The sequence below is a fragment of the Pan paniscus genome, chromosome 18 (assembly GCF_029289425.2).
Source record: "Pan paniscus chromosome 18, NHGRI_mPanPan1-v2.0_pri, whole genome shotgun sequence".
Taxonomy (NCBI): domain Eukaryota; kingdom Metazoa; phylum Chordata; class Mammalia; order Primates; family Hominidae; genus Pan; species Pan paniscus.
In genome coordinates, this window is record NC_073267.2 from 78,959,476 (window position 1) to 78,973,729 (window position 14,254).

The 14,254-nt window shown below is 43.4% G+C and overlaps 1 protein-coding gene across 3 annotated transcripts in view; it reads left to right on the plus strand.

Moving 5' to 3' along the window:
- Window positions 1-12,026: 12,026 nt before the first annotated feature.
- LOC100977441 (cytochrome b5 type B) overlaps window positions 12,027-14,254 on the plus strand; it is a 56,428-nt gene continuing 54,200 nt past the window's right edge. For 2 of the 3 annotated variants that reach the window (XM_063597703.1, XM_063597704.1), the window contains exon 1: window positions 12,560-12,826. In XM_063597703.1, the coding sequence (XP_063453773.1) occupies window positions 12,653-12,826 (174 nt within the window). In that variant the 5' untranslated portion in view covers window positions 12,560-12,652. Of the gene's footprint in view, window positions 12,827-14,254 lie in introns of all 3 variants that reach the window. The other variant, XM_003814547.5, reaches the window with a different exon arrangement.

Below are 14,254 nucleotides of genomic sequence, written 5' to 3' on the forward strand. Positions count from 1 at the left end.
AAATAAAAAATTGTGGTTTTTTTGGAGGAGGGTGAGAGGAGAGAGTGAGAAAAAGGAAACAAGGCTTCACATTTTCTATGATTTTCTAAAACTCTGCACGTTGACAGTGGTGGCAAAATAAACTAATCCCAAAGTTGTTTTTCTATTGAGAAGAAAGTGGTGGTGGATTTCATTCCCTTTTGTTTCCGAACTTTTCTCCCAGTGACAAAGTATAAAACATGGACACTAGAGAATAAGGTGAACCTCAGAAATCCTGAAAAGACTGCGAAGCTTACTTTCTTCCTCAGGAGGGAAGAGGGGAAAGTTTCTAGCCCTCCCTGGAACCTAAAATGAAAAACACGAGTTGCGTGCGTTGGGAAGAAGACAAGGCCATATCTGAATCATCGGCCTTACAATAATGTGAACGTCATTATGGCAGCATTTCAAACAAAAGGCTATGAAGCTGTTGCGCAGGGCTGCAGGTGCCATTGTGCTCACTAATGGTATGTGCTCCATGGGTGTGGGCTTCAGCGGTATGGAAGCACTGTAGAGGACTCTCAAAAGGCTGCATCGGATCTGTGCTCCAGAGTGGGGTGGGGCCTGCTACAACCTTGACTCCAAACACAAGATGCCCGAGTGGATTGGAGGCGGGAGTGAGCTCCAGAAATTAATTTCTTTTTCTTTCCCTTTTTTTTTTTTTTTTTTTTTTTTAAAGACAGAGTCTTGCTGTGTTGCTCAGGCTGGAGTGCAGAGGTATGAACACAGCTCACTGCAGCCTCAACCTCCTGGGTTGAAGTGATCTCAAGCAATCCTCCTGCCTCAGCCTCCTGAGTAGCTGGGACCACAGGCAACTGCCACCATGCTTAGCTAATTTTTGAATTTTTTTTTTGGTAGTGACGGGGGTCTCATCATGTTGCCCAGGCTGGTCTTGAACTCCTGGCCTCAAGTGATCCTCCTGCCCCAGCCTCCCAAAGTGCTGGGATTACAGGAGTGAGCCACCACACCAGCCAGGAAATTTCTAAAACATTATTTGCAGGGAAAGGATGGTGCCATCCTGCTGGTGGTACCAGAAGAGGCGTAGGCTCACCAGAGTTGGGCCATTGGTGTGTAACACATTTCCCCCCAACCTCTCCCTCGCCTTGGCCCTTTCAGTCCTCTGTGATATGCTGGGCCCTCTACAGTGAGTGGTCTGCCCGTGCCACTTCCCCAAACAACTCATCACAACTCATGAGGTTTTTCCCCTTTGGATCTGACCGTGCAGAAGGTTAAATGTGTAGACTGTTAACAGCCAGGCACAGTGGCTCATGTCTGTAATCCCAGAACTTTGGGAGGCCAAGGTTACAAAAACCACTCAGTGTTTTGCTCCTGGGAAAGGAAGGTAGGCGCTCTGTGCACTCAAGGCCAGTGTTCACAAACCCTTGCTTTGTTTTTTGTTTTTTTTGTTTTGAGACAAGGTCTTGCTCTGTTGCCCAGGCTGGAGTGCAGTGTCATGAACATGGCTTACTGCAGCCTCAACCTCTTGGGCTCAAGCAATCCTTCTGCCACAGCTCCCCAAAGAGCTGGGACCACTGGCGTGTGCCACCACACTCAGCTAACTTAAAAAGTGTTTGAAGAGATGGGATCTCTCTATGTTGCCCAGACTGGTCTTGAGCTCCTGAGCTCAGGCGATCTTCCTGCCTTGGCCTCCCAAACTGCTGGGATTATAGGCATGAGCCACTATGCCCAGCTCCTTGTTTTATTTAAAGGAAGAGGAGAAAGAACTAAAGGGGAGGTCCTAGCTTATTTTCCCTTTTCTATGAGGACCTGATGCAGATTCTGCTTGACATAGTACATACAAAGCCCATGTGACTGGCTTGAAGGATCCATTGCCTTAAGGGGCTCTCAGGAAATGATCTCTAAAAGCCTGGTGGCGGTACAACATACTGCCTCTAACTTTTTTTTTTTTTTTTTTTTTTTGAGATGGAGTTTCGCTCTTGTTGCCCAGGCTGGAGTGCAGTGGCGCGATCTTGGCTCACCGAGACCTCCGCCTCCCGGGTTCAAGCGATTCTCCCTCCTCAGCCTCCTGAGTAGCTGGGATTATAGGGATGTGCCACCACACTGGGCTAATTTTGTATTTTTAGTAGAGATAGGGTTTCACCATGTTGGTCAGGCTGGTCTCGAATTCCCAATCTCAGGTGATCTGCCCACCTTAGCCTCCCAAAGTGCTGGGATTACAGGCATGGGCCACTGCGCCTGGCCTGCCTCCAACTTTTAACACCACCCCTTACCCCTAGTTTTAAGGGTAATTATGGCCAGCTGTGGAGTTTTATTTATTTATTTATTTATTTCTGAGGCGGAGTCTCACTCTGTCGCCCAGGCTGGAGTGCAGTGGCATTATCTCAGCTCACTGCAACCTCTGCCTCCCGGGTTCAAGTGATTCTCCTGTCACAGCCTCCCAAGTAGCTGGGATTACAGGTGTATGCCAACACACCCAGCTAACTTTTGTATTTTCAGTAGAGATGGGGTTTCACCCTATTGGCCAGGCTGGTCTCGAACTCCTGACCTTGTGATCCACCCGCCTCGGCCTCTCAAAGTGTTGGGATTACAGATGTGAGCGACCACACCCAGCCTAATTTTTTGTATTTAGTAGAGACGGGGTTTCACCATGTTGGTCAGGCTGGTCTCGAACTCCTGACCTCAGGTGATCCACCTGCCTCAGCCTCCCAAAGTGCTGGGATTACAGGCGTAAGCCACCTCGCCCGGCCAAAAAAGGATATCTTAATAAAGCTGATTTAAAAAGTACAGTAAATGACCAGGCGTGGTGGCTCATGCCTGTAATCCCAGCACTTTGGGAGGCTGAGGCAGGAGGATCACCTGAGGTCAGGAGTTAGAGACCAGCCTGGCCAACATGGTGAAACCCCATCTCTGCTAAAAATACAAAAGTTAGCCAGGCATGGTGGCGTGTGCCTGTAGTTCCAGCTACTCGGGAGGCTGCGGCAGGATAAAGATCCGCTTGAGCCTGGGAGGCAGAGGTTGCAGTGAGCTGAGACTGAGCCATTGCACTCTAGCCTGGGTGACAGTGTGAGACTCTGTCTCAAAAAAAAAAAAAACGAAAACCAGTAAAAGTTAATTTAATCACCATGGAGGATTCTGTGCCTTGCTCTTCATCCTCAACAGACTAGAAAAAAGGCAATTGGCCAAAGGCAATTGGTGCATTTGGAGGGCAAAACCAACCTACAGGAAACTTTGTGTTTATAGAAAGATTATGACTTATCGAAGTGGCCTTTGCCCAGCAGACTGTAGTAAAGACAGTGACAGTCATGTAATCTATGTGTTAGATTATCTTTAACAAAAAGAATCTGGCCAGGCGCTGTGGCTCATGCCTGTAATCCCAGCACTTTGGAAGGCCGAGGCAGGAGGATTGCTTGAGCCTAGAAGTTTGAGACCAGCCTGGGCAACATAGGGAGAACATGTCTCTTCTAAAAATAAAATAAATTAGCCAGGCATGGTGGCACATGCCTGTAGACCCAGCTACTTGGGAGGCTGAGGCAGAAGAATAACTTGAACCCAGGAGTTCGAGGTTGCAGTGAGCTATGACCATGCCACTGCACTCCAGGGCAAGAGAGTGAGACCCTATCTCAAAAAAACAAAAAGAGCTGGGTGCAGTGGCTCATGCCTGTAATCCCAGCACTTTGGGAGGCTGAGGCGGGCGGATCATGAGGTCAAGAGATCGAGACCATCCTGGCCAACATGGTGAAATTCTGTCTCTACTAAAAATACAAAAATTAGCTGGGCATGGTGGGGCATGCCTGTAGTCCCAGCGACTCAGGAGGCTAAGGCTGGAGAATCGCTTGAACCCGGGAGGCAGAGGTTGCAGTGAGCTGAGATCTTGGCATTGCACTCCAGCCTGGGCAACACAGCAAGAACCCATTTAAAAGAAAGAAAGAAAAAAAGAATAAAAAAAGTAAAAAGAATCCCTTATATTGTAAAGAGCTTCACAATTTTAAAGTCTTTTTACATCCATTTACTCATTGGCTCTGCACCTGACAGGGGTTGCAGCCTTTCAATATTTTTAAATCACTCTCCCTCCTCCCCTTCATGACTTTTCTGCAACACTGAATCCAGACTTCTAACACTATATCTAGGTTTCGTTTGTGATTTTAACAGCTTTATTGAGATATAACTCACATACCATACAATTTACCATTTATCTTGTAAAACTGAATTTTTTTTAGTATAGTCACAGGGTTGTGCAATCATTATTACAATCTAATTTTATTTTATTATTTTTGATACATAATAATTATGCAAATTTATGAGATTCAATTTAATTTTAGAACATATTTATCTTTCCCAAAAGAAAACTCTTACCCATTAGCAGTCACTCCCCATTTCCCCCCAACTCTTTCAGTCCTGGGCAACCACTAAATCTACTTTCTTTTTCTGGAGATGTGCCCCTTTTAGAAATTTCCTATAAATAAAATCATATAGAATGTGATCTTTTGTGACTGGCTTCTTTCACTTAGCATGATGTTTTCACCATGTTTTAGCATGTTATTTTTGTTGCTGAATACTATTCCATTTTAAGGATACAACCATATTTTATTTATCCATGCATTAATTGATGGACATTTAGATTGTTTCCACTTTTTGGCTATTACAAATAATGCTACTGTGAATATTTGTGGGCCAGTTTTTTTCTTTTTTTTTGAGTTGGAGTTTTGCTCTGTCACCCAGGCTGGCCAACATGGTGAGGTCAGGAGTTTGAGACCATCCTGGCCAACATGGTGAAATGCCATCTCTACTAAAAATACGAAAATTAGGTGGGTGTGGTGGAGTGTGCCTATAATCCCAGCTACTTGGAGGCTGGGGCGGGAGAATTGTTTGAACCTGGGGGGCCAAGGTTGCAGTGAGCTGAGATTGCGCCACTGCACTCAGCTTTAGCGACAGAGACTCTGTCTCAAAAAATATATATATAATAATAAATTAAAATAATAAAAGAATAAAATGATATTGAGCCTGTAATCCCAGCACTTTGGGAGGCCAAGGCAGGCAGGTCACTTGAGGCAAGGAGTTAGAGATCAGCCTGGCCAACATGGTGAAATCCCGTCTCTACTAAAATTACAAAAATTAGCTGGGCATGGTGGCGTGTGTCTGTAATCCCTGCTACTTGGGAGGCTGAGGCAGGAGAATCACTTGAACCTGGGAGGTGGAGGTCGCAGTGAGCCAAGATCGTGCCACTGCACTCCAACCTGGGTGACAGGGCGAGACTCTGTCTCGGTAAATAAATAAATAAATAAAGATATTGAATGAACTTGAAGAAAAATTTGAAGCGAATAAAGCAACAAATAAAACAATAAAGTTTATCTATAATAAGCTATGCTTTGTATAAAAAGGGAAGGGCTGTGGAAGGGATAAATAAAAGTGAATTGTATTTATTACCTATTAAAAATAAGCTAGCAAACACTGGAAGGAAGAACAGCGACTGTTCTGAAGCCAGGAAAAGCAACCCAGGGTGGAAAGCATTCTTGCCAATGGCTGTTTTGCATCAGCCTATAGTTTCTTTCACTCCTAGAGGCTGGGCTGGGCTGGTGGGGGTTGGACCTCACTGGCATAAGACTGACAGGATGGTCTTGGATGAAACTCCAGAAGAGGCCACCTAACGGGCCGGGAAGATCTGGCTGACTTGGGGGTGGGATCTACTCCAGAATGCTGACAACCAAACACCCCTGAGGCTATCCCCGGGAGGATATAGGTTCCTAACTTTGCAAGGACTTCCTGAAGCTTCCCAAACACTGGATGACTCAAGCCTGGCCTTGGGAAGGGAAAGAGTGTTGGAGTGTGACAGCTTTAGAAGTTTGTCTTCCCTCTGGCAGGAGCAAAGAGTAGGTTGCCAGGGAACATAATATCTTGAGAAGGGCAAGAACAGATTGGAGGGCCACCTCATTGTATTTCATTCCTGGAAGAGGAAAAGGGAACATTCCTTCCCACTGCCTCCTCAAAAGGGTATGAGAACACAGGGCATGCCCGATGGCTGCAAAAACTGGGACAGCATCCTCGCTTCTTGCTCTGTTCTCAAGGAGCATGCACAGTGTTTGCCTTGACCATTTCCTGTTTATACAAAAGCAATAAAATGAGCTTGCAAGGTAAATAACAACCCTGGTGGAGCAGTGTCTCACACGCTAAGGTACTGTTATCTGAGGTAAATTACAGAATTCACACTGATTGTCATCCAGCCTGGGGAGAGAATTTTCTAACTTGTAAAAACAGCAATAGTAAAATGTTCATGTTAAACTTGTTTTATATGGTAAGTGCCATCTTCCTTGTAAATTTCCTCAAGAACTGGGTTTCATTTTTCAGCATCTAGAAATAATAACCCCCAAAATAGCTAGCATTTACTGGGGACTCTCTGTGATAGGCAGTGTGCTAAGAATTTTGTTTAATTCTCATGTCACCACAATGCTTTACTGTAGCTACCCAGTAAATATTTGTCAAAGAGCTTGAAAAAACTATCAAAGACCTTCAAGAAGAGAAAATTACAGACCAATATTCTTCATGAATATAAATGCAAAGATCCTTTTAAAATATTAGCAAATTGAATTCAATAAACAAGATTAGCATCATAACCAAAGTGGGATTTATCTCAGGAATGCAAAGATTGTTAAGTTTTTTTTTTTTTTTTTTTTTTTTTTTGAGATGAAGTCTTGCTCTGTCGCCCAGTCTGGAGCACAGAGGTGCAATCTCGGCTCACTGCAACCTCCGCCTCTCGGGTTCAAGCGATTCTCCTGCCTCAGCCTCCCAAGTAGCTGGGACTACAGGTGCGTGCCACTATGCCTGGCTAATTTTTTGTATTTTTAGTAGAGACGGGGTTTCACCGTGTTAGTCAGGATGGTCTCAATCTCCTGACCTCATGATCTGCTCACCTCGGCCTCCCAAAGTGCTGGGATTACAGGTATGAGCCACCACGCCCGGCCAGATGGTTAAGTTTTTGAAAACCATTCAGTGTAATTCACCATATTAATGGAATAAAGGAGGAAAATAATATGATCATTCTGATAGATGTATAAAACATATTCAACAGGCCAGGCACAGTGGCTTATGCCTGTAATCCTAGCACTTTGGGAGGCTGAGGTGGGTGTATCACATGAGCTCAGGAGTTTCAGACCAGCCTGGGCGACACGGCAAAACCCTGTCTCTACAAAAAATACAAAAATTAGCCGGGTGTGATGGTGGGAGCCTGTGGTCTCAGCTACTTGGGAGGTTGAGGTGGAAGGATTGCTTGCAAGCCCGGGAGGTTGAGACTGCAGTGAGCTGTGATCGTGCCACTGCACTTCAGCCTGGGCCACAGAGCAAAACCCTGTCTCAACAACAACAACAACAACCAAAAAAAAAAAAAAAAAAAAAAGAAAAGAAAAGAAAAGAAAAAATATTCAACAGGATTCAACACCCTTTCTTAATAAAAACAAAATAAAAATAAAACAAACTCAGGAAACTAGATCCTCAAGATCCTCAAGCTGATAAAAGACATCTACTGAAAAATTATATTAAATTGTGAAAGACTGAATGCTTTCCTCCTAAGATTAGGAACAAGACAGGGATGCTAACTTCACCATTTCTATTCAACACTGTACTGAAAGTCCTAGCCAGTGCAACAAGGCAAGGAAAAAAGAGGCATACAGATTGGGAAGAAAGGTGGAAGCAAAGCTGTCTCTATTAGCAGACGACATATTTATTACATAGATAATTCTAAGAAATCCATAAAATAATTACAGGAACTATAAGTGAATTTGGCAAGGTATAAGAGAGTAAGTCAATGTACAAAATCAATTATATTTATCTAGACTGGCAGCAAACAATTGGAAAATGAAATAATTTCATTTATAGGGGCATTAAAAAACGAAACATTTAGAAATAAATTTAATAAAAGATGCTAAAGATGTCTACATTGAAAACTACAAATTAAACTGAAGTAAATGGTTTATGAAATGTAAGGTTTTTAAGGTGTCTTTTTTCTGTAAATTCATCTATAAGCACTTTTGTAAAATTAAGAAGCTGATTTTTTTTTTTTCTTTTAGAAACAGGGTCTCACTCTGCCACCCGGGCTGCAGTGCAGTGGCACAATCATAGCTCACTGTAGCCTCCAACTCCTGGGTTCAAGCAATCCTCCTGCCTCAGCCTCCCAGGCAGCTGAGACTATAGGTGCCCACCACCATGCCCAGCTAATTTTTACATTTTTTTAAAGAGATGAGGTCTTGCAGGCCAGGCACAGTGGCTCACGCTTGTAATCTCAGCATTTTGGAAGGCCGAGGTAGGCGGATCTCCTGAGGTCAGGAGTCCAAGACCAGACTGGCCAACATGGTGAAACCCTGTCTCTACTAAAAATACAAAGAAATTAGCTGGGCATGGTGGTGGGCACCTGTAATCCCAGCTACTCAGGAGGCTGAGTCAGGAGAATTGCTTGAACCCGGGAGGCGGAGGTTGTACTGAGCCTAGATCATGCCACTGCACTCCAGCCTGGGTGACAGAGTGAGACTCGTCTCAAAAAAAAAGAGATGAGGTCTTGCTATGTTGTCAAGGTTGGTCTTGAACTCCTGAGCTCAAGCAATCCTTGTGCCTCAGCCTCCAAAGTGCTGGGATTACAGGAATGAGCCACAGTGCCCAGCAAAAAATAATAACCTTTTTTTGTAATAATTTTAGATTTACAGAAAAGTTGCAAAAATAATACAATGAGTTTCTGTATACTCACTCAATTTTCCATAAAGATAGCATTTTACATTACCATAATATGTTTGTCAAAAGTAAGAAATCAACACTGGTACCTTACTGTTTTATTTGGATTTCACTAGTTCTTCCCTAGTGCCCTTTTTCTGTTCTAGGATCCAGTCCAGGATACTACACTGCGTTTAATTGTCATGTCTCCTTAGTTTACTTGAGTCTGTGACAATTTCTCAATCTTTCCTTTTTTTTTTTTTTTTTTTTAATGAGCTTGTCAGTTTTGAGGAGTACTGGTCAGGCATTATGTAGAATGTCCCTCAGTTTGGGTTTACCTGATGTTTTTCCCATGCTTGGACTATGGTTATGGATTTTGTGGAAGAATGCCACAGTGGCAACATGCCCTTTTCATCACATCACACCAGGGGTACATGCTGTCAACATGATTTATTATGGAGATGTTTTAATTTGATCACTTGGTCAACAAGCTGATTTTAAATTGTGTGTGGGGCCGGGCATGGTGGCTCATGCCTGTAATCCCAGCACTTTGGGAGGCCGAGGTGGGCGGATCACCTGAGGTCCGGAGTTTGAGACCAGCCTGGCCAACATGGTGAAACCCCCTCTCTACTAAAAATATGAAAATTAGCCAAGTGTGGTGGTGGGGGCCTGTAATCCCAGCTACTCTGAACCCGGGAGGTGTAGGTTGCAGTGAGCTGAGATTGCGCCATTGCACTCCATCCAGTCTGGGTGATGAGAGTGAAAAAAAAAATGTATGTGGAAATACAAAGGATCTAGAATAGCAAAAATAATTTTCAAAAGTTAAGAGCAAAGCTATAAGACTTATATTACCTGATTTAATGCCTTACAGTAATCAAGACTGTGGAATTGGCACAAGGATAAACAAATAAGTCATCGGAACAGAGTAGAAATTTCAGAAAGAGAACCACACTTATATGATCAATCAATTTTCGACAAAGACAGGAAAACAATTCAAGGGGGAATTGTGTTTTCATCAAATGGTGCAGGAACAAGTGGGTATCCACATGGAAAAAAAGAGGCTAAGAAACCTGCCCAAGGTCACCAAGTTTGTGAGTGGCAGGGACAGGTATTCCAAGCCAGACTTTCTGGCTAACATGTGCTATCAATTGTAAATATAAATTTATAACCAAAACATTTAGGTCACAATAATTTTTCAGTGTAAAATTCAATTTGAGGCTATACTATTTTAAAATGTCAATGTCATGAAAGCAAAAGCAAAGTTAAGGAAATGTTCTAGATTAAAGGGGACTCAAGAGACTTAGCTAAGTGCAATACATGATCCTGAACTGGATCCTGGGTCATACAGGCACACTAAAATTCCACAAAGGACATGAATGCAATAATGGAAAATAATATGGAGAGTATGTTAGATAATAATTTTGTGTGAATGTTAAATTCTCTGAATTTGAAATTCATACTGCAGTTACGTGACAATATGTTCTTATTTTTAGAAGATACATGTAGAATTATTTGGCTGTAAAGGGTGGTGATATCTGAAATAGTTCAGCATTATTAACAAAAATGATCAAAATAATATGGAAAAAATCAAATATTGAAAAATATTAACAGTTGGTAAACCTAAGCTAAAAGTATATGGTCATTCATTGTATTATTCTTGTAACTAACTTATTTGAAATTCTAAAAACATTTTCAAATATAATGTTACAGGTATATATCACTTAAGTGCTAGAATTTGTAATTTTTTAATTTTTTATTTTTATTTATTTATTTTTATTTTTTTGAAACAGGGTTTCGCTCTGTCATCCAGGCTGGAGCACAGTGGTGCGATCATACATCACTGCAGCCTCGACTTCCCAGGCTCAAGCCATCCCCAGATCTCAGCCTCTCAAATATCTGGGATTACAGTTGTGTGCCACCATGCGTAGATAATTTTTGTATTTTTTGAAGAGACAAGAGCCTCACTATGTTGCCCAGCCTGGTCTTGAACTCCTGGGCTCAAGTGATCTGTCCACCTCGGCCTCCCAAAGTGCTGGAATTATGGGGCTTGAGCCACCGCATTCAGCCTGTAAATGTTTTTATTTCTTTCAGAGATTTTGTTTCTTATGTTATCTCTACTCCCAATGCCTATCATAAGACTTGTAACAGTAAATAGTAAATGTCTGGAATAAATGTAAATATTTGAATCTAGAGTTTGTGGAGGATCCTAAGAATCTTGTGAGATTGCTCTCATAGTGTCAGTCTAACTAGGGAGGTAAAATACGTAAAGTTAAAATTTATAGACGTAGCAGGTTTCCCAAAATAGTAATATGCTTTCTTAGGTACTACAAAGGGATGGAACCACTGGAGCTCAAAACGGTAGGAGAAGTTTGAAAATAGAAGAAACTGAAGAGGAACTTGAAAAGTCGGTAGGCATTGAAAGGAAGAGGAGTCCTTGGGACAGCAATTGAGGGTAGAATGTGGAGTATCCCATGTTTCTACCACCATTCAGAATCCGATTTTCAAATGAATTCTGTGATGATCAGGATCAGTCTGCACTATTTTAGTCTCTAAGTGATCTAAAATTAACTTGGTGGACCTGGGATGACCACGGATGTGGTTTTAAACCAGCAGGTTTCAGAGTCGGGGCGGGTGCAACAGGCTTATAAAGGGAATGGTGGAAAATATTATACGTTAGTGAAAGAGGTTGCGAATGGATTGTGGAGAGCCCTGAATGGTAGACTGCGAGAGTGACAGGATGAAAACGACATTATAGGAAGAGCAATCTGTCAGTTGTAATGGCAGTTAAAAAGTGGCGCACAACACTGTACCTTAACCAAACTTGGAATTCCAAAGTGCTGGGACCTCTAGCGGAGAGCAGTTGAGTTCAATTCTATTTTAGATCACGTAGAGACTAAAATAGTGCCGATTGATCCTGATCATCACAGAATTCGTTTGAAAATCGGATTCTGAATGGTGGTAGAAACATAGGATACTCCACATTCTACCCCCAATTGCTGTCCCGGACAGCAATTGCCTTTCTAATCGACTGCCATGTTTAGCGATTACTATGCGCCAAGCGCTTTACAGGCACTCTCATTAAAATAGGCAAACCGGGCCGGGCGCGGTGGCTCACGCCTGTAATCCCAGCACTTTGGGAGGCCTACGCAGGCGGATCACCTGAGGTCAGGAGTTCGAGACCAGCCTGGCCAACATGGTGAAACCTCCTCTCTACTAAAAATACAAAAATTAGCCGGGCGTGGTGGCGCATGCCTGTAGTTCCAGCTACTCGAGAGGCTGAGGTAGGAGAATCGCTTGAACCTGGGAGGCGGAGTTTGCAGTGAGCCGAGATAGTGCCACTGCACTCCGGCCTAGGAGACAGAGCGAGAACTTGTCTCAAAAAAAAAAAAAAAGGCAACCCCCTCTGTAAGAGAGCGCTTTATCAAGCCCATTTTACTGATGGGGAAATTGAGGAGAGACGGGATTGGCCAGATCACGACCTGGAGGCAGCAAAGATGTAAAATCAGGGTTGGGATACAGGCTGCTCCGGTAGTGTAGGGGATACGAACTTTCTGAGACTCAGGAGAAAGCCACAGCGATGGGAAGGGAAGCGGAACACTGGAGACCCTAAAGGCCCACAGGCTGAGCGAAGTGGAACCTCTCCTGAGGTGACACCTGTCAGCACGCCTCTTTTGGGCGCCAGTCCAAAAATCGCGGTATCTGATTGGCGAGGTTGGAGGGGGCTGAACGACCCTAATTGGTTAGTTGGACCTCGAACCAGACTTTCACCTGGAGGATCGGTCGAGGAGTGGGCGGGATTTCGAACTGAGCCACTCCCTTCATTGGTGAAAAGAAAACGAACCAGGAACTATTCGGAAGTGTGATTGGCTGTTGCTAGGAACCGTCTCAAGGCCTTATGGGCCCTGGTTACGGAAGCCGAGGAAGGCTGAGCGCGGGCTCTCAAGGAAAGTAGTCGCGGAATCTCAGTTAGCGGTGGAGAGGCAGTATGTCCGGTTCAATGGCGACTGCGGAAGCTAGCGGCAGCGATGGGAAAGGGCAGGAAGTCGAGACCTCAGTCACCTATTACCGGTTGGAGGAGGTGGCAAAGCGCAACTCCTTGAAGGAACTGTGGCTTGTGATCCATGGGCGAGTCTACGATGTCACCCGCTTCCTCAACGAGGTGGGGCCTGGGAGGTGGGAGGCCTCTGAAGCTGCTGGGGCGAGGGGTGAAAAAGCTGTGTGGAGTGTATGTGGGAAGGAAGGGAGGCTTGGCTGGGGGCGATAAGGCGTAAGAAAGGGATCACGACCCTCTGAGGGAAACTGGGGTGGGATTGGGGGAGGGCTTTAGTTTGCATGCATTTCCAGTCAGCTCCGAGTTCTGGTGCCTTATGTAATATCATGTATTACTTATGTGTCGAGCACTTGCTGTGTGCTCAGCTAAACTCTAAGCCATCATTATCTTTATTTTACAGAAAGGGAAACTGAGGCTCACAGGTTCAGGACTCTCAGGGCCATAGAGTTAACGGCTTAGATCCGTTGAACCTAGGTCTGAAGTGCACCCACATCTGTGCTTTTCCAGTGTGCCTTCTGAAGTAATACCGGTTTTGGTTTTCGTCTTCTAGAGTAGAAGCTGAGATTTCTCTCCACACGCTTCCCCATCTTGATTATGCCTCCACTGTTTTTTTTTTTCCCCCTAATCTGAGTTGACCTTGAGGCCAGAAACTCATAAATCAACCCTTTTTTTTGTTTGTTTTTGACTCATGTTTTGTCATTTTTCTTAAATATTCAAGACTGTTTTATTTAATCTTCAAGTCTGTTGCATTACATCTCATTTTAAAAATTATCTTTGAGACCATGGTGCTACTAATTTTTTTTTTTAAGGAAACAGGATAGACTTCTAAAAATTTAAACTAACTTTATTGAGGTGTAATGTACATACGTAAATTGTGCCTATCTAAAATGTACATTTTGATGAGTTTTGAAAAATGTATTCATCCATGTTAAGACATAAACCATTTCCATCATTCTAAAAAGCTTCCTTTCCCTTTGCAGTCATTCTCTCCCAACCCCAGGCAACTAGTGATATGCAGCCGCTAAAGATTGGTTTGAAGCTTTGATTTTCGGTGTGTGTGTGTTTGAAGCTTTGATTTTCGGTTTGTGTGTGATCATTTTATTTTGAGCAATAGATTAATGACTTGTGAAAGTTCACTTCTATTTCTCTGAAGCAAATATACTAGTGAAATATTTTTTCGATTAATTTGGGGCCTAAAAGAGAAATCTCTGCATCCTGACTTTTAATTCTAAAAACTTTTAAAATTTAAAAGTTTCCCCCAAAGAACATTATTTTTAATAAATCTTAATAGTGAACAATAATTTAACAAACTCAGAATTTACTAACTTCTTGCATTTGTATGGTGTATGGCATTTTATGCTTTTAAAAGTGCTTTCCGGTCGGGCGCGGTGGCTCACGCCTGTAATCCCAGCACTTTGAGAGGCCGAGACGGGCGGATCACGACGTCAGGAGATCGAGACCATCCTGGCTAACACTGCGAAACCCCATCTCTACTAAAAATACAAAAAATTAGCCAGGCGTGATGGCGGGCGCCTG